This window comes from Helianthus annuus, chromosome 12 (assembly GCF_002127325.2).
Source record: "Helianthus annuus cultivar XRQ/B chromosome 12, HanXRQr2.0-SUNRISE, whole genome shotgun sequence".
Classification (NCBI taxonomy): Eukaryota; Viridiplantae; Streptophyta; class Magnoliopsida; order Asterales; family Asteraceae; genus Helianthus; species Helianthus annuus.
The window spans coordinates 8,889,040-8,912,540 of record NC_035444.2 but is presented as its reverse complement, the minus strand read 5'-3'; the positions used below and the strand labels follow the sequence as shown (position 1 = coordinate 8,912,540).

The window sequence follows — 23,501 nt, the reverse complement described above, 5'->3', positions numbered from 1 at the left end:
CCTCTATGCCTATGTAACAGAAGCTTTTACACTTTTTTGTTAACCCCTTATATATAATCTTAGGATAACCACTAATTCGAAGGGTCATAAGAAGGAATATAAAATTTTTAGTTTAGTTGTATATTTTGGAAATTTGGTTGCCTTATTTTAAGAAAAGTTTACCACTTTCTTTGACCGGCAATGTGGAAAGAAGAAACATGGCCTACATATATTCTCTTTGCCAGCAATTTCTTCTACCAATAATCACAATCACACCATCTTTTTCATTTTCATGGAAAACGGGCTGTCATATCCCGTTAAAAGCTATCATGACTTTTAAGATCCATTATGATTCACTAAAAGATATATGGCCCATTAAAATTCATACCGAGAAGGCGATAATGTTTTAAAGTCACACTTGATCACTCATGATCACTCATGTTCATGTACATAGTTGAAAATCGAACACATTAAGACTAAGACCTAGTAAGTCATATTTATTATAAACCATAAGAGCTACCATAACTCTTTAAGATTTAATGACTTATTAAGATATGTATGACGCATTAGAACTCGTTTCAAGCTATCCTGGTCAATCAAAGTCACTCTTTAGTTAATAAAAGCCAAACTTCGCCAGTCATTTTACATTTTACATAATTTAATTTAGCTTGTTAACACCTAACATGACTTAACAAGGCCCATGTCTCCAGTGGCGAAGCTTGACCCTGGTGGTTCAGGCCTTACTCTTTTCTCACTCAACAAACTCACACTTCCATTCAATAAAAATAAACCATATATATAGATACAGACTCACGTAGACCTCCTAAAAAAATGAGAATAAATCAAATAAAACACATGCAAAATAAACCCCACTACTTCCTTATTTTTAGCAAAACTCCAACGTTCAATTCTTCTGCATGTTCAACTACTAAAAACTCGGTCAAACTTGGACAGGTTCTCACCCATAACCCATTAGCTGATGGATGACCCGTTTACCCGCTGGCCCGTGACCTGTTAAACCAACCGATTAACCCAACAGACCCGAATGACGGGGGGTCGAAAACGTATATATACCAATGACCCGGGGGGGGGGGGGGTTGTTTAGCATTTTGAGGTCTCAATCATAGTATTCACATGTGAAATAAGTCTATAAAGTTGCAACTGATATATAACTGCTGCAGTAACTCCCACAAATGACAACCCGAGCACATTTGACCAACCCCCCTTTGACCAGTTACACGACCTGCCGCGCTTGTTTTGCTAGGCTCACGTACTTGTAACCGAATAATGAATACAACGAAACCAGAGAACACGATGGTTACTGTTTAAAAGAATCCATACTTTATTATCTTTGTTTCAAGAGTTTGAAACCAACAATATGTTGCAAATATTATGTGTCTCCACTATCTAGTACTAAACCCCTAACAACTGTCCTTCGGACCATTGAGCCAGAACGATGGCAAAACCAGAACAACAAACGCGTAGGCGGGCCCTACGTCAATATTGTTTCAAGTCACCTCACAAGCGGTATGAGCAGGTACTCAGCATAGAACAACTGCAAAAACAGCAACCACTTCTGTTTTATTACATATGAATGTAATACATTGTTACAAGTGGTAATCATGCATATGAATGAAATGACATATTTACCCTTGGAGCATTAGAGTTTTGTGAAACTGTTACCTGCCATATGAACATGTAAAATGAGGTTATTGCTGATTTGTTCTCCAGATCAGTCGACTTGGCACGCCTCCAGAGTATTAGACCGAGAATCACATGGCCAAATATCTACATCGATAAGAAAATACATTTATATTATAGTAAAATGCCATTTTCGTCCCTAGGGTTTGGCAAGTTTTGCGACTTTCGTCCAAAGGTTTGTTTTTCCGCATCTGAATCCAAAAGGTTTGAAATCTTGCCATTTTCATCTGGCTTGCTAACTCCATCCATTTTTCTCTGTTAAGTCAGGGGTATTTTCGTCTTTTTTTGTTAACTTAAAGGTCAATTTGGTCTTTTTCACTTTATCTCTTTACGTACAAGCATGTAGCATTATGTGAAAAACACCGATTTGCCCTTTAAGTTAACAAAAAAAAAAAAAAAAAAAAAAAAAACAGAAATTGACTTAACGAAGAAAATGGATGGAGCTAACGAGCCAGATGAAAATGGCAAGATTTCAAACCTTTTGGATCCAAATGCCGAAAAACAAACCGTTGGACGAAAATCGCAAAACTGGCCAAACCTCAAGGACAAAAAAGGTATTTTACTCTTTATATCAGATAGCACAAACACAAAGTTTTTGAATTAGATTTATAACAAGAAAATACATGTAGCTTTAAACTCAAAAAGTAAAAAATCTACATATAACTTCACTATAAAAAGAGCGATGAATTATTATTTACCGTTATGCATCGGCTCCAAAGAAAGGGAGACGACGCCCCAACTAAAATAGCAGCACCGTAAGCCACTTCAAGTAACAAAATACAAATCCAGAACACCTGTAAAAAGGTCAAAAATATCACTTTCACAGTTTCACTTAACTTCTTGCATTTTTTTTTATTTTCACTATCTATATTATTAAGGCGTATTTGGTAGGTAAAACCGTAAAACTGTAAAACGAACCCGCTTTTGACCCAAACGGACTGTAAATGATTGAATGCCAAATATCTTGTCTCCAACAATGTCGGGTATGTCCTGTCGGCAACATAGTGATTTGTACTTATCAAGATTACGTTAGCGAAAGTATCTTATAATTATTAACGGGCTAAAGGAGTTTTACCTTAAACAATGCTATAACAACAGAGAAGAAACTCATGAACCCGGTTGCAAATATCACGGGTTTAGGGAACACAGCGAGTCTTCTGTAAACGAAAGTCTAGAATTTTGATAAATTAGTGATCATATTAATGCAAATAATTACATGTACTAGATTAATATAAGTGAAAAGAGAGAAAAATACCTGAATGTGTAGGTAAAATGCAATTTGGACTATTACCGCTCTTACGGCTAGAATACACATTGCTGCTACGAGAGCAAATCGCTTCCATCTCAGCATCGGTATCTGAAATTCGTACATATATTAAATTCTAAAAAAATGCATAGTAATTTTATAAAATCGGAACAAACAAAAAAATCAGATTGAACATTTTAGGTGACACTAGTACCTAACTACCTATGATCCAAAATGTATACAAATATATTTGGTTATGAGTGAATTTCAAGTATTGTCCTTTATCTTTATACTCATTTTCAGGCGATGTCCTTTATGTTCAAAATTGACGAGTTTTGTCCTTTATGTTTTCATATCATACACGTTTTGTCCTTTAGGCCTAACCCAGTTAGTTTTTTCAGTTAAATTTGGTCATGTGCTTTGCACATGAGGGTATTTTTGTCAATTCAAAGGTTGCAGAAGCTTTGAGCTGTCTGCTGTTGAACTTACCTTTGAACTGACAAAAATGCCCTCATGTGCAAAGCATATGACCAAATTTAACTGAAAAAACTAACCGGGTTAGGCCTAAAGGACAAAACGTGTATCATATGAAAACATAAAGGACAAAACTCGTCAATTTTGAACATAAAGGATAGCGCCTGAAAATGGGTATATAGATAAAGGACAATCCTTGAAATTCACTCGCAGAACAATGAAAATTTTGGATTTGAAGAATGATTTATTTGACCACAAAGTCAAACTCACGTTGATTGAATATGCTGTTCCAAGAACAAAGCTTACGAAAAGTGCCCAAAATAAAGGCCACGAACCGACGATCCACCCAAGCCAGAAACTCTGCGATTTTGAATAGTAAACAATCGCGTAAGTTGAAGATATTGTGTATCTATTAGTAAATGATGATACAAATTATATAATTTTTTTATAAATGTTGAAACAAATATTAGGATATAGATAATAGTGAAGAAGTTCGGTTTTAAGCGTATTTACCATCAATGCAAATGAGGACACAATTAGTACACCGGTTTTAACAGAATATTCTCCCGACGCCAATGGAAGATACGGCTTGTTAACCTGAGGATTACGAAAATTTAATAAATAAAAAGAATTAATCTTCCAAACATATATCAACCGAAAAAGGATACATACCTTGTCTATTTCTATATCAGACAACTGATTCAAGCCAACGATATATATGTTCATAAAGAAGGAAGCAACAATAGCCTGAAAATTCAATGTAAGAAGAACGGAAATTAGCTCATTGCTTAGCAGGGTATTGGTGGGTCCCGTGAGTTTTTCGGTAACAGGTTCTCACAACTACCAAAAAATTAAATTCGTCGAAAATCCATCATCCTGACAAATTGTGATGGTTTTTTTTTTTTTTTTTTTTTTTTTTTTTTTTTTTTTTTTGCACTTTTGAAACAATGGTTTGTATGTAAAACGAATAGGGGTGCAAACGAGCCGAGCTACTCGAGCTCGGCTCGAAAAAAAGCTCGAACGAGCCGACCTTAAACGAGCTCGAGCCTAAAAACAAGCTCGTTTAGTAAACGAGCCCGAGCTTTGCTTATCGAGCTCGAGCCGGCTCGCGAGCCTAATCGAGCTTTCTATTTATATATTTTTTTATTAATATATTAAACATTTATTTATATAATGATAATTACCATTTATATAAATATAAAAAATAACTAAATTATATGTATAATAATAATTATAATTAATATAAATTAATTAAAAAATACTAAACGAGTCGAGCCCGAGCCGAGCTCGAGCTTGAAAAATTACCTTCGAGCCGAGCTCGAGCTTCAGAAATAAAGCTCGAATCGAGCCGAACTCAAGCTCGAGCTTTCATATGTTAAACCGAGCTCGAGCCTAGTCGAGCTCGGGCTCGACTCGGCTCGTTTGCACCCCTAAAAATGAACTGGAGCACATATCAAAAGTTCAAGAACCTCCATAACACCAATGAAGAATAGTGGAGAAAAATCCGAAAGCTTCTGAACTGCAAGGAGTGAAACCGAAACTATGCTCAACGCCTGCTCAAGAAGATGGAAATATTTTACATTTTTGCAATACATAGATAATGAAGTTCATAGATGCATAAAAAACAAATAAGTAAGAATCTTACAGTTCCGATAACTGTATGCGGTCTTGAAAACCTATAGAAAGCATTTAAAGCATTTGGTAAGGAACTTTGAGGACTTGTATCACCAGGGCCAACGGGTTGTTCAGAAACCGCACTTGCAACAATACTTGTGTTGTGTTTGCGAGAAAGTAGAAAAGTTCTTTTAAATCTGCCAATATTGTGTATCGCATAACTTGATTGCGATCGAATGACTTTGTTTTGCTTTAATGCTCTTAATGATGCATGATAACATCCTAGAAGTAGACAATTTCAAGAACAATAAGATGTGAATCCAAGAAATATTAGGATTTAAAATTATGTTATATCAGCCTGCCCCCCCCCCCCCCCCTCCCCCTCTCCGCTCTCACAATCCTTCGCGGACAGACGGGCTTCTCCCCTCCCTGGCGACACCCTCTCTCCTCCATATCAGACCAGCACTCTCTCGGCTGTTATTTTCTCTAACTGGTTCGGTTAACCGAACCGCCGGTTATTTTCTCATTTTTGCTTTAACAGGTTATTATTTTAACTGGTTCGGTTATTCAATTTAACAGGTTATTTTCATTTTTTAAATTTCTTTTCGGTTTTTTAGGTTAACCGGTACATCAACCGTTGATAACGATAACCGGTTATTTCTAAAAAAAATCCCTAACCGGTCTCTAACCTACGGTTAAAAAACCCACTAATCGGTTATTCCTCAATCAGTTATCAACCGGTTACAACAGATGGGGTCATATCACTGCAATGGATCAACGCAAGCTCTTACTTTTTTTAACGGCTAACTTACACACCCTCTAATTTTACTCCTACATCTACCGTATGTCCACGACTAGAACTGTCATCTACACGCAGGGGCGGATCCAACCCTGTTTTATGGGTACTCGGTTTGGGAAAAAATAGTGAGTACCGTCTATGATTTGGAAAAAAAAATAGTAAGAATCTACCAAAAGAACCCACACGCGGGCAGAAGTAAAAAATCATATATACCCAAAATGCCCACAAAGGTAAAAAAATTTACGAACATGAACAGACAGTTAAAACACAACACGTAGATAAAAAGTAATATAATAACATATTGTTTGAATTATCTCACAAGAATAATGAGAAACCACTAAAAAATTCCAAAACAAATGCAAATTAATTGAGATTATTTATTATTACCTTTTGAAGAAGATGAATATGGTAACTGTGGAGAAACAAAAGAAGCAATAATCAAAGACTTCATGATTTGATTCTTCTATTCTAGTCAAAACCAAATCAGCTTGTACTTCATATGAAACAAATCAATTGAAATATTTGAACAAATTATTAACAACGCAATCAGCAGAAAACAAATTGTGGTCAGTTGTCTGAAGCTTTCTTACACGTTTGTTATACACATGTGACGACAGAACCACATGTTTAACTATTTATGAATTATAGAGTTGATTAGTCCCTATGTTCTACCCATATTACAACTTTAGTCTCTAACTCCAAACAAATATATTTTTGGTTCTAAACTGTTGGGTATCTATCGGGTAACTGACGTTTCACGAGTTTTGTAGTAGAAAAATCGTTCAAATTTGAATATCGGATTCGAAAATAACCCTTGACTTTTTAGTCAATACTTAGTCAAAATGGGTCATACATCTTCGTCTCTTCTTCGAGGATGCTAAGAGCCCACGGGGTGGGTACGTGATAATATCACGGAAACAACTATAACGCGTGGAACTATGATCTCCCCCACCCCGCCTCCTTGCTATAACGCGTTATAGCATTACGCAATTCCATTTTCGTTATTTTTTCAACACGTGAAGGTTTTGTTTTGTGAGTGTAATTGTTGGTTGGGGGGAAATTGTTGGGTGTGGTGGTGAGTGATGACCACCCCCACTAAAAAAGGTTGTGAGTGATGGAAAATGGTCGATGACATGGCGGAACTTGATTGGTGCTTGTGAGTGATAAATTCTATCACTAGTGAACCACCCCCTCCCCTAACTATGGGTTACTGTAGATTAGATTATTCATATATCTTCGTGCTATCATCATGCAAGCTTTTTGGGTGCTTGTTTTTTTCTTTTTTTTTTGAAACGGCTGCATTAATTTATAAAATACTAGCTAAGCTAGCAAAAGAGACAACGTTACATTACAAGGAGGGGATTTTGAATCCATGACACCCAAGATATGACTAGCTTTCTATTCCTACTAGCGTACCACCAATACGAATAATTTATAATATAGTCAAAAAGAAAATCTTTGAGCCGATTATCTTGGGAGAAAACAATGTTATTCCTAAATCTCCAAATAACCTAGCACGTCGTCATTAAAATACCATGAATGAGGTTCCTTTTCTTTATATCCATTCGGAGGGAATCAATCCACACAAGCATACGCGGAGGGCTTATATCTCCACTAGGTGAGACTTCTAACCATTTGAAATAACAACCCAAATCCTTCCCGCAACGTTGCTACTCCCAAACATATGCGCAATAGATTCCTCCTCTTTATTGTATATCGGACACAACACCGAAGGCACGTCTAGACCTCGATAGCTTCACTCGAATAGGAATTCGATTTAGTAAAATACGCCATGCTAAAATATTTACTTTTATGGGAACATACTGATTCCATCTTGTAGGAGAAAAATTACCCAGGAGAAGCATATCATCAATGTGCTTCCGAATAGATTTGACTATAAAAATGTTATCAACATCAAACTCCCATAACCAAGTATCTCGTTCAACTTATAAAGTTACCTGATGGATCTCCATCAACAACAAGTTAAATTACTCTAGCTCGATCCCTCCTCTGACTGGGCACGGCCAATCCCAGACCCCCCATGTACGATCGAATAAAAGCCTCGGGATTTACGTCTAACCGAAACAATCTCGGAAACCGAGAACAAAGAGATAATTCCCCATTCCAAATATCCAACCAAAACTTAGTTTCTTCACCATTTCCCACTTTCTTCTTTAACGTATTCCACTGAAAAATAAGCCGTTCATGTAGAAAAGAACTAGATCTAATAATACGTTGCCAAATATCATTACCGGAACCAATGCGTTGCCCATCGATAACGCCTGCCCAATCTCCATTAATAGTCTTTATAACATAAACCTATAGATCATTTGGGCTAGAAAAAATTTCCATCTCCACTTTTTTAAAAGAGCGAGGTTAAAACTTTTAAAAGAACCAATACCCAAACCACCTTTTTGTTTATCGACAAGTATATTACCCCATTTTACCCATCCAATCTTTCTCTCGTGTCCTGTCGATCCCCAAAAGAATCTAGATCGAATGGACTCTAACTTTTTAACAACAATATGAGGCTTGAGATATAATGTTGTATAATATATACCCAACGCTCCTAAAATAGATTTCAAAAGCGTATACATGCAGCCAACCGACAGCAAGTTAGCCTTCCATTTAGACAAATGGTTGTGAAACTTCTCAATAATGGATCCCAACTCTGAAATGTAGACATATTGCTACCCACTAGAAGACCCAAATAAATTAAAGGATCTTACCCAGTTTGCAGCGTGTAATAGAAGCATACGCTTTGAACTCACCAAAAGAAACCCCCACTCCATATAGGTTCGATTTATGTAAATTGAGCTTAAGACTAGACGCTAAGTAAAAATAATTTAGCATACGAATAATAACCCGAATATTTTCTTCATTAGACTTGTCACTCAACAAACTTAACAACCTATTAATTTGATCACTAGTTAGTGTGTTAACAGCCGCCTCACAATTATCAACAATATTGTTACTACTTGCAGTTGCCTGTTTTCCTTGACTACCTCTTGGTTTCATCCGCGAAGGATATCCAATGATTTCAAAACACTTATCAATGGAATGTCCTGTCTTGTTACAATGAGTACACTTATGGTTTTGATTAATTTGAAACTTTATTTGTTTTCTTAAACTCAGGAGGCTGACTAACTTTAGACACAAAAGCCAAACTTTGATTCTTTTTACTGCCACTGCTATAATTTCTGTGAGATTCCTATCTAGAAACTATAGCAAATGCCTCTCTTACTCTAGGTAAAGTCTCTTTCATTAACAAATTAGTTCTAACCCCTTGATACATACAATCTAAACCCATTAAGAACTGCATTAACTTGATCATATGATTAAGCCCATTAAAATCTTTGGCAGCATCACAAGTACAGGCAGGCAACTGCAATATTTTATCTAATTGTCTCCACATTACATTCAACTTTTGATAATACTCAGAAACAATAGACCTATTTTGACTAAAGGAATTATCTTTTGATACAAATCAAAGACAACAGACCCATCAATCTTATTATATGTTTCTTTCAAATCAGTCTAGAGATCACGAGCAAGTTTAGAAAAAAACATGTCCCATGTATAAATCCTCACTAATGGAATTCAAAATCTAAGTTAACACTATTGAATTGCATCTATCCCATTGCCTTGACAGAATATCATTGTTTTCAGATTTAACACAACTTTTATTTATAAAACCCTATTTATTTTAACTTGTAAAGCAAGTTGCATAGCATTAGACCAAACTGTGTAGTTTTGAGACCCTTTTAGTTTAATAGAAACAGTTGTCATATCACGAACATTCTAGTTGGAGTAAAATGCTAAAATCCTCCCAAAAGGTTTAGTCATATTTGCGTGTTCCATTCAAACTGATTTTTTTGTGTATTTGAGTCCTCCAGGTTTGCTTTTTATTGTCATTTTATCGAAATCACTCAAATGCACCAAAGTCACTTTAGATGCAACAAGCAAATACAACTAAACCTCAGAGACAATTAATTCCTTGATGGGTCTGTTGTCTTTGATTTGTATCAAAAGATTAATTCCTTTAGTCAAAATGGGTCTAGTGCTTTAGCATTTTACTCTTCTAGTTGCTCTAATATATAGGGCTGTAAACGAACCGAACGAACACGAGCAAGACCTTGTTCATGTTCGTTTGTTAAGAAATATATGTGTTCGCGAACCGTTCACGAAGACTTATCGATCAAGATTTTGTGTTCGTGTTCGTTTGTTAAGGAAATGAACTTGTTTGTGTTCGTTTGTATTTGTTTGTTAATTTTAGGCAACGAACGTTGACGAACACAAATGAGCACAAACTAATGTTCATGTCAACAAATGGAAACAAACAAACACAAACAATCATTCCTGAACATAATATATAATACACCGCCACTTATTAGATATTTAATTTGTCGGAATTTTGAAGTATTTAAATAAATATAAAAACTAAAAACACTAATGAAGTATCGAACACAAACGAACACGTTAGCGAATGTTCACGAACATAAACGAACGAACACAACCTCTGATCATGTTTGTTCATTTAACTAAATGAACGAAATTTCTTGTTAATGTTCGTTTGTTTAATAAACGAACGAACACAAACGAACTTACCGCCGAACAGTTCATGAACTGTTCGCCGAACGTTTGGTTCATTTGCAGCCCTACTAATATATGTATTAGGAATATTAGATTTTAATAATCCCAATTATTGGTTGTTGGCTGCTAACAATCCCAATTTAAAAAATAACCACTGACGGTCCCAAATATTAACATATTGGCCTCCAATGGACCCTGACTAAAAGAACCTTAACGTCGTTAGTCTCTGGTCGCCGGAAAAACTTTTTTGCTAGAAAAGGGGTTCTAAAGGTCTAATCTAAAGTTACAAAGAGGTTTGGGACAAAATGTTGAGTTTTACGGCCAAAAAATTGAGTTTTCCGGCCAAAAAGAAGTGTTCCGGCGAAAAATAAATAGGTTTTATTGTTAATTAAGAGATATAATAAATAGATGAAAATAAAAAAATAGATTTTGTAAAATTGATTTAAACTTAAATAAAATTAGGTGTTAGTACCCAAAGGTATTACATTGATAAAATTAAAAAGAATGGAAGGGTATTTTAGTCATTATATTGATAATTTTGGTGTTAGTACCCAAAGATGTTACAAAATTGAAACCATAAAACCTAAACCTGTTAAAAAAAAGTTAGTACCTAAAGGCGAAACTAGGTATAAACCACATGACACATTTGTGTAATTAACTCTTAATTTAAAAAAAATTACATAACATCCTAAAAATTTAAAAAAAAACTACTTATTATATTCTAAAAAATAAAAAAAAAGTAGTTAATAATTTCTAAAAAAAATTATAGAGTTTGATAAATGTTAAAGTGGGGAACCTACTTAAATTCCGGATTCCCGTCGTGCCTCCACTCGATCTTCGTGTTCTCTATTCGATCGTCGTGCTCAGGTCCCCCGCAGGGACGCGGTCGAAACAAGCTTTAAACCGATCCAGCTTCGGTTTTAGGTCATGCCACTTGTGCTGGTAGGCGTTTAGATTGTGACGAGCATTCCCAACGTGTTGTTGGTATTGCTGGAACGCTTGTCCCCAATACACGGCTTGATCGCGTTGTAACGTATGTTGTGCATCAACGATCGACGTGACAAGTGCGATCTCCTCCTCCTCCTCCTCCATCCAATGCACCATGTTCGGTTTTTTGATGTTTGTTTGGTTGAAAAAGATTTGTTGTTTGGTGTGAGATTGGTTGAAGAAGATTTGTAAATAATTCTGGAAAAATAAAGTTTGAGATGGGTATTAATAGGAAAAATTTGTATGTTTTTTTTTGAAATTTGACTTTTTACATTGAAACCGCCATGTTCAATGGCTATGGCTAACGGCTATGGCTAACGGCTACCCCAAACGGTCCAATTTCAACAACCAATCCTAGCTAGCCAGCTCACACCACCCCCCGCCTAACGTCGGGCTTCAAAACCACACGCTAGCGGAGCAATGCCGTGACCAACGCTGGCACGTTGTGGGTTAACCAGCATTGTCTGGTATCCCCGCCCCATAAAATGCTGCACAGCCTAAGAATCATAACATTTTTTTTGTAGTATTTATGAAATAAAGAGTTGATTAGAGTCCCTATGTTCTACCCATATTACAACTTTAGTCTCTAACTCCAAACAAATATATTTTTGGTTCTAAACCTTGCCCAAAACCCGTTAGATATCTAACGGGTAACTATTAATCAATTACGTTTCACGAGTTATGTGTTAGAAAAATTGTTCAAAATTCAACAATGATTCGAAAATAACCCTTGACTTTAGTCAAAATTTAATCAAATTGGGTCATACATGTTTGTCGCACCTATTGAAGGCTTGGGGCAACACATGTCGGCTGTGGAATATCGTGCTATTCTTAGATACCGACTGATGATTCCTTTGTTCCCAGTTGACGAGCCGTGTCAGGTATGCCGCAAAGTGTGTTTGGATTCTTTCGACGAGCACGCGATCCACTGTAAAGAGCTACCAGGGTTTAAATATCGGCATGATTGGGTGAGAGATGTGTTATGTGATGTTCTTAAGCGGACCGGGATCTCTGCCAAAAAAAAGGCTCTAGTAAATTTCCTGACTGACCCCTTAGAGGGGAGGTCCACTTTACGCCCGGCGGACATCCTTGTGTTTGGATGGGAAGGGGGGAAACACGCTTATGTAGATCTAACTGGAGTCTCCCCCCTTGTCGGGCTCAAGGACAAGGGCTTTGTCGTAGGGCAAGCGGTGCTCAAGGCAGAGGCAAGCAAAGTGGCAAAACATGAGAAAGCCTGCCTGGAGAATCAACATGTGTTTGTCCCATTTGCGATTGATACCTTTGGTGGTCTCGCTCCTGACGCTGTGCGGCTTTTGAATCGGGTTCAAAAAGTCGTTAATAGTAATTCTTCGTCGCTAAAGGTTTCAAACTTTATATTTAGTAGAATTGGTTTTTCTATTCAAAAGGGGGTGGCGACGCAACTTGTTGCCCGACTACCTGCCATTGCTTTGTAATTGTTCTTTTCGTTTGAGTTTATAGCCTTATTTTGTATGAAAAAAAAAAATTTAGGTTTGAGCAAAAAAAAAAAAAAAATTATTCATACGTCTTCGTGCTATCATCATACAAGTTTTTTGAGTGCTTGTTTTTTTGGGAACTGGTGCATTAATTTATAAAATACTAGCTAAGCTAGTAAAAGAGACACAAACGTTACATTTATATTACAAGGAGGAGATTTTGAACCCGACACCCAAGTCCCAACCGTGTCTAGTAGGTGTATCTTTACCGTCGTTAAAAAAATTGTACGATTTTAAATAGCACGTGGTCTTGTACTGCAATTTAATAATTCTTTTTCAAAGTTTTCTTTCACCCGTAATCATTTTTGGTTTATTATAGACCTGTTCTTACTCGTAGCATAAGTAACTTTTTTATTTAACTATTCATTTTTTAAATGGTGTACGGTTAGAATATCGCCAACCGAGTTAGTAGTTAGTATATTAGTATCAACAAGTTAGTATTAAAATTACCCTTACCTGGATTTAAGGCAGGCAATAGATATCTGTATAAGACACGATTATACATATTTACTGAAAAAGTATACTATTTGGTTTTTTTACTTTTCTAAAAATAAATAAAATTAGGCGGCTACGATCTATCATTTCTTCTCATTGGTACATAAAAATAAAACTGTGTTATTAACATTAGATATAAATTAGTTAAACAAGTTGTATTCATGTTTAATACTTGTGTTATTCGCGTCGTCAGAGAACTGTTAAACTCGATAAGATACGATTTGTCCGCCCTACCTGGATTTGAACACAAGACCTCCAAGAAAACAAAATGCTTCTCACCTCCCCCTTGACCACTAGACCAAAAGATCATTGATAACTTTTTATTTAATTGCATATTATAATAATAAATAGAGTTAAATGCTTGGTTGGTCCTTGTGGTTTTCAAAAATTGCAGACTTGGTCCTAGTGGTTTACTAATTACACGTGTGGTCCCAAAACTTGTCAAAAATGTACTCGGTTGGTCCCCAGCCCTAACATCAGTTAAATTTCTCAGTTAAGTCCATGTTAAATGACCAAAATACCCTTGCTTATTAACAAAACCCACTGCATCATTTTCATCACCATCATCATCTTCATCACCATCATCATTTGCATCTGCATCACCCTCAGCTGCTCCCACTCAAACAACCATCGTCGCCGCCACTCAAACGGAACCACCACGCCGTTGATTCAGGTCCGAATCTCTGTGACCATCCATGAACACCCATGTACCAGACATCAACGAGTATCCCCCGCCGTCGATCACCGAGCTCCGTCTGTCTTTCTCTTTCTCTCACTTCAGTCTCTCTCTCTCTCCGTCCCTTTCCGTCTCTCTGATCCGTCCCCGCCGTACGCCACCACCAAATGGTGGTGGCCGGCCGTCAAAAATCGAGGGAGAATAGGGTTGGTGTGGTGAATTTAAGATGAACGAGGTGGGGGTGTCTCACCGGAGAAACCCGTCGACCGATCAGCTGGAAATATGTCGGAGTCGGGCTCGTGACTGCCGTAGAGACAGATGGAAATAGAGGTGTGTTATAGGGAGGAGGAGGGTGCTTGTCGGAGTTAAAGGGGTGTGCGACGGCTCGCCGGAATACGGCCAGTGCCGGAGAAGCTCATTAGAGAGAGTGGGGTGTCTGGTTTGTGTGTGTGCGGCTGGTCTGTTGCCTGCCTTAGGGTTATAAAATGAATTTATAGTAGGTGATGAAGATGATGATAGTGATGAAGATGTAGTGGGTTTGTTAATAAGGAAGGATATTTTGGTTATTTAATATGAACTTAACTGAGAAATTTAACTGATGTTAGGACTGGGAACCAACCGAGTGCATTTTTGACAAGTTTTGGGACCACACGTGTAATTAGTAAACCACTAGGATCAAGTCTGCAATTTTTGAAAACCACAGGGACCAACCAAGCATTTAACTCTAATAAATAGTATTAAATTAAATTAAAATATAACTCAAAATTCACTGTAGTGTACAAATATTGTTCTTACAATCATATAGTTTACTGCTATAATCGACCTACACATACGTTTTAGCAGTGGGACCAAACATCTTTTGTCAATTGTCAATACCAAGTACGATTGAAAATACTTTTTTTAGGGTATACGGTGTGGTGCGGCAAAGAGAAGTGGCAAACTGGTTTGCCGCGCGGCAACACCGCCGCCAACCTCTTTGCCGCGTCGGTTTCTTTGTAAATCGGTAACATATTGCCGATCGGGAAAATAATAGAGAGAGGGTAGTGAGAGAGAGAGAGGGAGTATTGTGGGTGGGGTCCATTCCTATCTCAACCAATCACAACTTTTTCCTTTTTTTTAAAAAAAATAGTTTACCACTTTACCAAGTGTTTAAACCATTGCCAACACTTTTCACCAAAGTTTAAACACTTTTAACTGATTGACATGGCGCGCTCTAATTGGTCGGTTTTTTGGTTTGCCACTTCAAAGTTTAGAATGAAATACATTAACGTAGGGTTACACGCACATGTGTAGTTCATGTAGGGGCGGATCCATTGGGTTTTTTTGGTTCTCTAGAACCCATGTTTGGAAAAAATTGGAAAGAGTAAACTGTCATTTTGGTCCTTGTGGTTTGCTCAATTTTGCCACTTTCGTCCAAAACTCAAACTTTTTGCATCTGAGTCCTTGTGGTTTCAGTTTTATTGCCATTTTGGTCCAAAAAAGAAATCACGTCATATTTGTCTTATAAAATCCTGTTATTTTGTCATTTTCCACAGAGGCAAAATGATCATTTCATTTTTATAAATAAATACCATATTTTATAAGAAAAATATGACCTGATTTGCCCCTGAGGAAAATGACAAAATTGCATGATTTTATAAGACAAATATGACCTGATTTCATTTTTGTATCAAAATGGCAATAAAACTGAAACCACAGAGACCCAGATGCTTTGGACTAAAGTGGCAAAAATAACCAAATCTCAGGGACCAAAATGGCAGTTTACTCAATTGGAAAAGAATAGTAAAAATCTTGTATGATTTGAAAAAAAATAATAATGATCTATCAAAAAGAATACATTAGAAAAAGTTTCTGAATCTGTAAAAAAGTCAGGTATATAAATGATAAAAAAAAAATGCATGTGTAGTTTGTTATCGATGTGAACAACAGACCCTTTAAAATCTTCAACAATCATGACAAAACCAATGTCATGTTCTACTTTCAAAAGTTTTTTCTGGAAAAAAAAAATGCAAACTCTACACGGAACCTACACCAATCTTTCATTTTTCTCGCCTTTCTTAAAACAACATATTTCGTTGTTTTCTCACTATTGAATAAGATATATGAATGCAAACTAGTTATTTTCCGCTCACGCACGTTGCGGCGGGATCCAATGACTACAAAAGGCGTGTTAGCAACGGCAAACAGATACCGAATATCAAAACATAAATAAAATGACATGGTAAGGATAGTCACTCTGTCATTAAAAAACGATTTTAAATAACCTAATATATAATAATAGGACTCACACGTCCTACACGTTGGAAATTCGGTTGTTTTCAGTTCAGTTATTACGGTGCTAACACGTTAAAATATGGATGAGCTCGGTACTGGTAACGGCAGTGAAAGTACTGATCCAGAAAATCATCTAAATTAGGTACCGACATCGAAAATGTTCGGTACAATACGGTATGGTATTTGAAGGTAAAAATCAATAAATACAGGTATGGTGCTAAACCGGTGTCGAACCGAAAGTAACGATTCTGAAAACGCCAAAAGGTGGGTACCAAATTGGTACCGAAAATGATTTGGTATAGTAAATTTGGTACCGATACGATACCGGTTCGTTTACAGGATTTGATACGATTTGCTCATCAATATTCTAAATACCCAAGTTAATTTTACATGCTACAATTCATTCATTACAGAAAAAGACACAAAAGAAAGCAAAATAAGTTGTTGTGTATATAAAACCTCATTCAAACGAAATACAGTTTACTTACTGTGTGTATGAAAAGTAATCTAACCGGTGCAATTACTTGCATTGCTGCGTTGCTACAGGATTTGATGAGCTCGTTACCAACCGGTACCGAAAATACTGGTACCGAAATCCCCAAAAGTGGGTACCGGTACCGAATATACCTAGTATGGCACGGTTCGGTACCGGTCGGTATTGGTACGGCACCGGTATTTGAGGGTAAAAACCGGTGAATACCTGTGCGGAACCGGTACCAAAAAAATACCAGTTTGGTAAATTTGAGACCGGTACCTATACCCGATACCATTTGCTCATCTCTTAATCATGATTTAAATAATAAATCCACTGTTCATTCTGTTTCTTTTTTATCATATAGTAATGTAGGACTAACCCATTTGACGGGGCACATGTTTGTTGTTTTTTAAATGAAAGGTTTCAGGTTTAAACTATACAAAGAGAGTTATTTAATCAATTGGTGTAATGTAAGGTAGAAGCAAGTTTTGCCGTTAATAAAAGAATAAGATATTGAATAAATATTTAATAAACTATATGTATGTATACTATATGTGTTTAAATATAATGTTAATAAATATAATAATTTATCTTTAAATATGGTAAAGTTATCCTACAAAGTCTCTTAAATCTAAGAAGTGTATAAAGACACAATGAATCGCAAAATATGACATAATGCTGAGAAATATGACACAATGTCGAGGAAAAAAAAACAGAATTAGTCGCAAAAAAGACACAATGACGCAAATATAGAAAACACACAATGCTAAATAAAGACACAATAATCCAAACAAAAATTCTTAAATCTAAAAGCGTTAACATAAAATCTCGTATCGTAGAGTTTGATAAGACGATTTGAATGCCGGTTAAATCGAAGTCATATGAGACCCTTACTACATAGCTTAAGTGTAAAGTGTTACCTGTAGACTATAGATTAATGTTTTTGAATAAGCTGTATTTGTTTATTTATGATTAATTATTATTTTAGCATAAAAAGAGTTTATATTAATATATTATAAAGCCTTTATTTTACCCATATATACAATAGTGCATGTCTTCCATTTCCATCTTAACAAGCTAAAACAGGCTCAGATGAAACGGATCAGGTTACACTTCCTGCACTTCTTTTTCTTAAAGACAACACATTTTCTACTTGGTTACACATGTTACGTTTGTAACATTAACATCATTAGTCATTAAACATATTAAAAAAAGTATGTCTCGGATGTTGAGGTGTAAAGTCGTTAAAGTGATTTAGACAGTGACGTAAAGGAATAAAACTAATTAAGACACTAACATGGTCAAGTACATATGAAAAAAGCATAATAACGTGTCGCACGTTGTGGTGTAAAGTTATAAAAGTAACCAAAACAAAAGGAGGTGTTAAGTTATTAAGTAGAAAAGGTTAAAAGGTCAAAGTTGTCATTTACCAAAAGTTAGAATAGAAGAGGGTCGTAGAAGTAATTTAAACAAAAGGAATTGTCAAGTTATTAAATAGAATATGTTAGATGGTCAAAGTTGTCAATTACCAAATGTTAGAATAGAAGAGGGTCATAGAAGTAACTTAAACAAAAGGAGGTGTCAAGTTATTAAGTAGAAAAGGTTAGAGGGATAAAGTTAATTACCAAAAGTTAGAATAGAAGAGGGACGTAGAAGTAATTTAAACAAAAGGATATGTCAAGTTATTAAATAGAAAAGGTTAGAGGGTCAAAGTTGATAATTACCAAAAGTTAGAATAAAAGAGGGTCATAGAAGTAATTTAAACAAAAGGAGGTATCAAGTTATTAAATAGAAAAGGTTGGAGGGTCAAGTTTGTCAATTACCAAAAGTTAGAATAAAAGACGGTCGCATAAGTAATTTAAACAAAAGGAGGTGTCAAATTATTAAGTAAAAAGGGTTGGATGATCAAAGTTGTAAATTACCAAAAGTTAGAAGTGAATGTGTAACTTACTAAAATATGAGGGTTTACAGTGTTTCATGTCAAAAGTTTGAGGGTTAATAGTGAATATTGTCAAAAGTTTGAGTGTTAATGAATGTCGCCAAAAGTTGAGATTTAATTGAGGGTCAAAAGGGAAGGGTTGTCAAAAGTTGGGGGTTAAAATGTGAATATACCGGTTCTGTGCCGGTATTTACCGATGTTTTACCCGTAAATACCGGTACCATATCGGTACCGAAAAACGGAGAAAGTGGATATCAGTACCGAATATACCCGGTACGGTTCGGTACCGGTACCGGTACCTGGTACTAAATGCTCATCCATACTAGTGATGTCTACATGGACATCCTTAATGTTATAGTTTTTAGACGGATGTATCTCTCATTCACAGCTTGTTTTTTTACACGTGATTAAAAACTATGACATTAAAGATGCCCATGCAGATATCACCAGTGGCTGACCTAGGAGCGAAATTTTTTATGTATCGTTTGTCTATCGCTATGTAATAATATTTTTTGTTTGGTTCAAGTAGGGTCGGGTCGTGTGGGGTCGGGTGTAATGGGCATTTCAATGGTTTTAATGGATTTTAATCAATAATATAATCTTGTTGCAGCCCCCGACCCTTCCCCGGAAGTGGGCGGCGCGAACCCGAGCCGGTGGTATCGGTGTTTATTAAATTTGAAGCGGAATTAAAACATCAGGATCGTAGTTAGGAAATAAATTCAGAGTTTGCAAAACACCAAACTTTTTATATTAAACAAATGGGCTAAAACCCATAATTCATTTATAATGTATTTATAGGGTTATTGCTGAAAACATAAATTTCTTCTTTTATTTAGGTAACTTATAGCCACTTTCTTTAAGCCTTCAGTGCTCCATAGCTGGCTTCTAATAGCTTCACATCAAGTTACCTGAAACGCGTTTTTAAAAATATTTTATCAGCAAGAAATACTGGCGAGTTTATTCCATTTTATAAAAAGACACATTGTTATAACTTTACAGCATCAAGAGCTTTTACATTTGTTTATATCTTAATAATTTCTCAAACAGTATTGCCAGTGGGGCATAATTCCCCCGTGCTTGTGGTCATGCTAATATTCGCTAACTCTTTGTCCAATATTTACGAGTGTCAAGTAATGTATACAAAACCCCACACACCGATAGTAATTGCAGAATACAAAAACTTAATCACTGTAAGTATAACCGATAAACATTTAGGTTTTGTAAAGCATTTTAAATAATGTCTCACAAACTGTGAGAAAAAGAAAATGACTCACTTTGTAAACTTAGGTTTATTACAGGCTTCCTGGTGATATTTTCTGATAATTTTCTTGAGTTCCTATTAAAAATACACAATGCACGCGTGTTAGTATAATAACCTAATTCAACTTTATCAATACGTCACGAGACAGAACCCCAACTTAGTTTACAAAGCATAGCCTTTATCAGGCAGCGCTTTGGCATTAGTTGCTGGGTTCAAGATCGATCGGACAGAGAATCGAATAAGTGATCAGGTGTTAAAACACTTACAACAAGGCAAAGCTTAGTGATTTTAGGGGTAGAATTTCGAGCTATAGAGCTTTGAGAGAGAAAAGAATTGAACGAGTTGGGACCGTGGCTTGTCTGCTCTATTTATAGTTGTTTTCGGAGTCCCTCGCGCCCCGCGACACACATAGGTGTCATCCGTCGTGGGCCGCCACACCCTATAGCTAGAGTTTCGGGCTAACTAGTCACACCTGTAGGCTTGACACGTTACACGACACGTGTCCCAAAGAGTGTCCGGCAAGTATAGGTCCGTCACGCCCCGCGGAGGAGTTCTCCTTCGTCTGTCGCGGGGCCGCGACAGGCACTTAAATATAATTTTATTCCTTTTTCAATTAAAATAACAATATGCGGGTTCGGTTTTTCGATTACGGAACGTTTTAAGCCATTTTTGAGGGTTGTTATAAATCTTATTTTTATTAGTTTATGATAATGTCTTTAGTGATATATATATATATATATATATATATATATATATATATATTAAAGAAGTTATTACAAATAATAAATATTAAGTTATATAATGGGAAACAAGTAACAAAAAAATATAGAGTAAATTACAAGTTTTGTCTTTTATATTTACAGCAAATTACAAGCGGTGTCTTTTACCTTTAAAATTGACGAGTTTTGTACTTTATGTTACAAAATCTTGTATGTTACGTCCTTTAGCCTTAACCTAGTTAAATTTTTCTGTTAAATCTAGTTACATATATTTTGAATTAAACTCTATATGGATATATTAATGAATGGTACGGATTAATTTTTCTCATATATAGCCTCACTTGGTAGTGTTTCAATTAAGCACCCCCCAAAGATGGTGCATGATGTGTTTAATTTATAAATAAAAAAATAAATTTTCTTTTAGGTTGAACGGTTGATGGTTGGGTGGTCCCCACACACACACCGCTTCCTTCACGCAATTTGCTCCCCAACGCTCATTCCACTTTCACCGTAATCACGCCTCAAAGAATGGTGTATAATGCGTATTTAGGGTATACGGTGTGGGACGCGGGGAAGGTCGGCAAACCTATTTGCCGATCGGCAAACACCGCCGCCGACTATGTCGGTACGCGGCAAAGCCACAAAATCGGTAAAGGTTTGCCGATTGTAATTGCATGCGTGTTGCCTTTTTTTCACCCCATTCCAACGGTAATATTACCGTTAAATGTAAAAAAAAATGTTTTTTAAATATTACCCTATAAATACTACTCACACATTTTAAAAAAATACACCATACTCTCTCAATCTACTCTACATATTGTTAAACATTTTGAAAAATATGGAAGGCTCAAAGAAGGGTGAAGGCAAGAAGAAAATGGTAGGGTCCGGTTCAAAGTCGAGGCCTCAAGATAAACGTGGTTCAGGTGGTACTAGTGTCCCGTTTAATCCGCAACTTGGGTTTGCGAATCAAACCCAACCTCCATTTTATTTTAACCAACCCATGCATCAACCTTTCGGTTATGATACCCAACCCACCCAAAATTGGATGCAATACGGTCCGAGGATGACTCAAGCCGGTTATTATGATTACTCCCAAGAAGCGCAAAATGCTTTTGACCCGTTTGCTTTTCAAAACCAATGTCACAATCACCGAGAGACGAACAAGATGACGCCGATGAGGAGTTCGTGCTGGAAACCCAAGAACAAGAGTTAGATGATGATGATGATGATGAAGATGTTGCGGATGAACCGGAAAGAAAAGGAAAAGCCAAACGGGAAAGTTGGTCGCCTAGACAAGAAGAGGCGTTGGCAAAGGCTTTTGTTCATTGCACTTTGAATAAAAGGAAATGCAATCAACAAAAGAAGGATGGCTTTTGGAAGAAAGTTCTAAACCACTTTAACGAAACGGTCGGAGGAAGTAATCGAACCCACCACCAAGTTCGCTCAAAATGGATGACGATGCAAACAAAAATTAACACATTCAACGGTCTATATCATCAAGCGGTAATTTTTTTATACGGTTTATTTTTTAACGAAATATTTGGATTTAGTTGATGATAATATATTTTTATACGGTTTATTTTTTTAACGAAATATTTGGATTTAGTTGATGATAATATATTTTTATACGGTTTATTTTTTAACGAAATATAGGATCGTTTACGTCCTAGCGGGAGTGACGACGCATATGTAATGAAACAAGCGTTAAAGGATTACAAAAGCAAAGAAAAAATTGAGTTCGCTCATGTTGCGGCTTGGGAGGTTGTTAGAACAAATCAAAAGTGGTCGCCGGTACCTTTGTTGAATGAAGAAAGCTCCGGTTCGGGTCTAAAAAGAAAGTCTTCGGATTCGGGAAATTATACTCGAGGATCACCGAATGTCGAAATCTCAAGCGGATTCGATATTCCCGACATAAACGAGGATCCTTCACCACCACCACCAAGACGACAAACGAGAAAGGAGAAAAAGGACAAAGGGCCGTCTTCAAAAAACGAAGATCCAAGAGATATAACACACAAATTCGAAGAGTACAAGGCCATGAAAAAAGAGATAATGGAAATTAAACGTGTACGAGAAGAAAAATATTTGACCTTGGCGGATGAGCAACGAGAGGCGTTGCGACAAACAATGTTCGACAAGGACTTTGAGACGTATAATCGGCCTACCGACAATGTTCACCCGAAGATGTTGGAAATCGCACTCGCTAGAAAACGTGAGATCGCAAAAAAATATGGATGGCCTTGTGATTTTTAGTTTTTTTTTTTAAGTTAGATTTTATTAAAAATGTAATGTTTTATTTTTATTTAAGATGTAACTAGATTTTGCCATAGGCCGCGCGTTGCGGCGGCAATGACTTAGTTGTTTATAGTTTGGTAGCACGTTATGTAATGCGTTAACTATATAAAAACACGTGTTTTGACTTATCCAATCTAAAGCGTTGCTGTTACAAAATAAACAAATCGAACCGGAGTTACCGGAGTTGCTTTGTTTACTTGAGGGGTCCACCTAACAACCACACCACCCTTATCTTTGTATCAAGACTTAGCGGCGTCAAAACGTAAAATAACTCTAATTTATAACGTCGAATGAAAACATATTATATTTAACCCGACATGTTTCCAAATACAGTTTACGTTAAAATGTAGACCAAAAAAATGTACGCCAAAATGAGAATGAAAACGTATTATATTTTACCAGACTCAGTTACAAATAATTTTTATGTCGAAACGTGAATTTCTAAAGTTTACGTTGAAAC

At 36.3% G+C, this 23,501-nt stretch overlaps 2 protein-coding genes across 3 annotated transcripts; one reads left to right on the top strand and one right to left on the bottom strand.

Annotated features, from left to right (window-relative positions):
- Positions 1-1,297: 1,297 nt before the first annotated feature.
- LOC110894007 (homogentisate phytyltransferase 1, chloroplastic) lies at positions 1,298-6,428 on the bottom strand. Of its 2 annotated transcripts, none has more exons than XM_022141171.2 (12): positions 6,201-6,428; positions 5,046-5,296; positions 4,870-4,953; positions 4,073-4,147; positions 3,914-3,997; positions 3,671-3,760; positions 2,936-3,037; positions 2,756-2,851; positions 2,599-2,670; positions 2,379-2,474; positions 1,663-1,767; positions 1,298-1,534 (listed from the first exon to the last, which is right to left on the bottom strand). In XM_022141171.2, the coding sequence occupies exons 1-12, from the start codon at positions 6,262-6,264 to the stop codon at positions 1,493-1,495; spliced, it is 1,161 nt and encodes a 386-aa protein (XP_021996863.1). In that variant the 5' UTR covers positions 6,265-6,428; the 3' UTR covers positions 1,298-1,492. The 2 variants fall into 2 exon arrangements, with proteins under 2 accessions (XP_021996863.1, XP_035836649.1); XM_035980756.1 differs by having other exon boundaries at positions 5,046-5,301; positions 6,200-6,413.
- A 14,996-nt stretch (positions 6,429-21,424) lies between these two features.
- On the top strand, positions 21,425-22,999 carry LOC110894006. The gene is made up of 2 exons (XM_022141170.2): positions 21,425-22,249; positions 22,400-22,999. The coding sequence occupies exons 1-2, from the start codon at positions 21,884-21,886 to the stop codon at positions 22,997-22,999; spliced, it is 966 nt and encodes a 321-aa protein (XP_021996862.1). The 5' UTR covers positions 21,425-21,883.
- The last annotated feature ends 502 nt before the right edge of the window (positions 23,000-23,501 follow it).

Excerpts from the sequence above, each read along its gene's own strand:
- LOC110894007 (XM_035980756.1), bottom strand. The coding sequence starts at position 6,264 with ATGAAGTCTTTGATTATTGCTTCTTTTGTTTCTCCACAGTTACCATAT. Across the intron at positions 3,761-3,913 it reads TGTCCTCATTTGCATTGATG|AGTTTCTGGCTTGGGTGGAT; the intron begins GTAAATACGCTT and ends TCAAAATCGCAG. Across the intron at positions 3,038-3,670 it reads GAACAGCATATTCAATCAAC|ATACCGATGCTGAGATGGAA; the intron begins GTGAGTTTGACT and ends TACGAATTTCAG.
- LOC110894006 (XM_022141170.2), top strand. The coding sequence starts at position 21,884 with ATGTCACAATCACCGAGAGACGAACAAGATGACGCCGATGAGGAGTTC. Across the intron at positions 22,250-22,399 it reads ACGGTCTATATCATCAAGCG|GATCGTTTACGTCCTAGCGG; the intron begins GTAATTTTTTTA and ends AACGAAATATAG.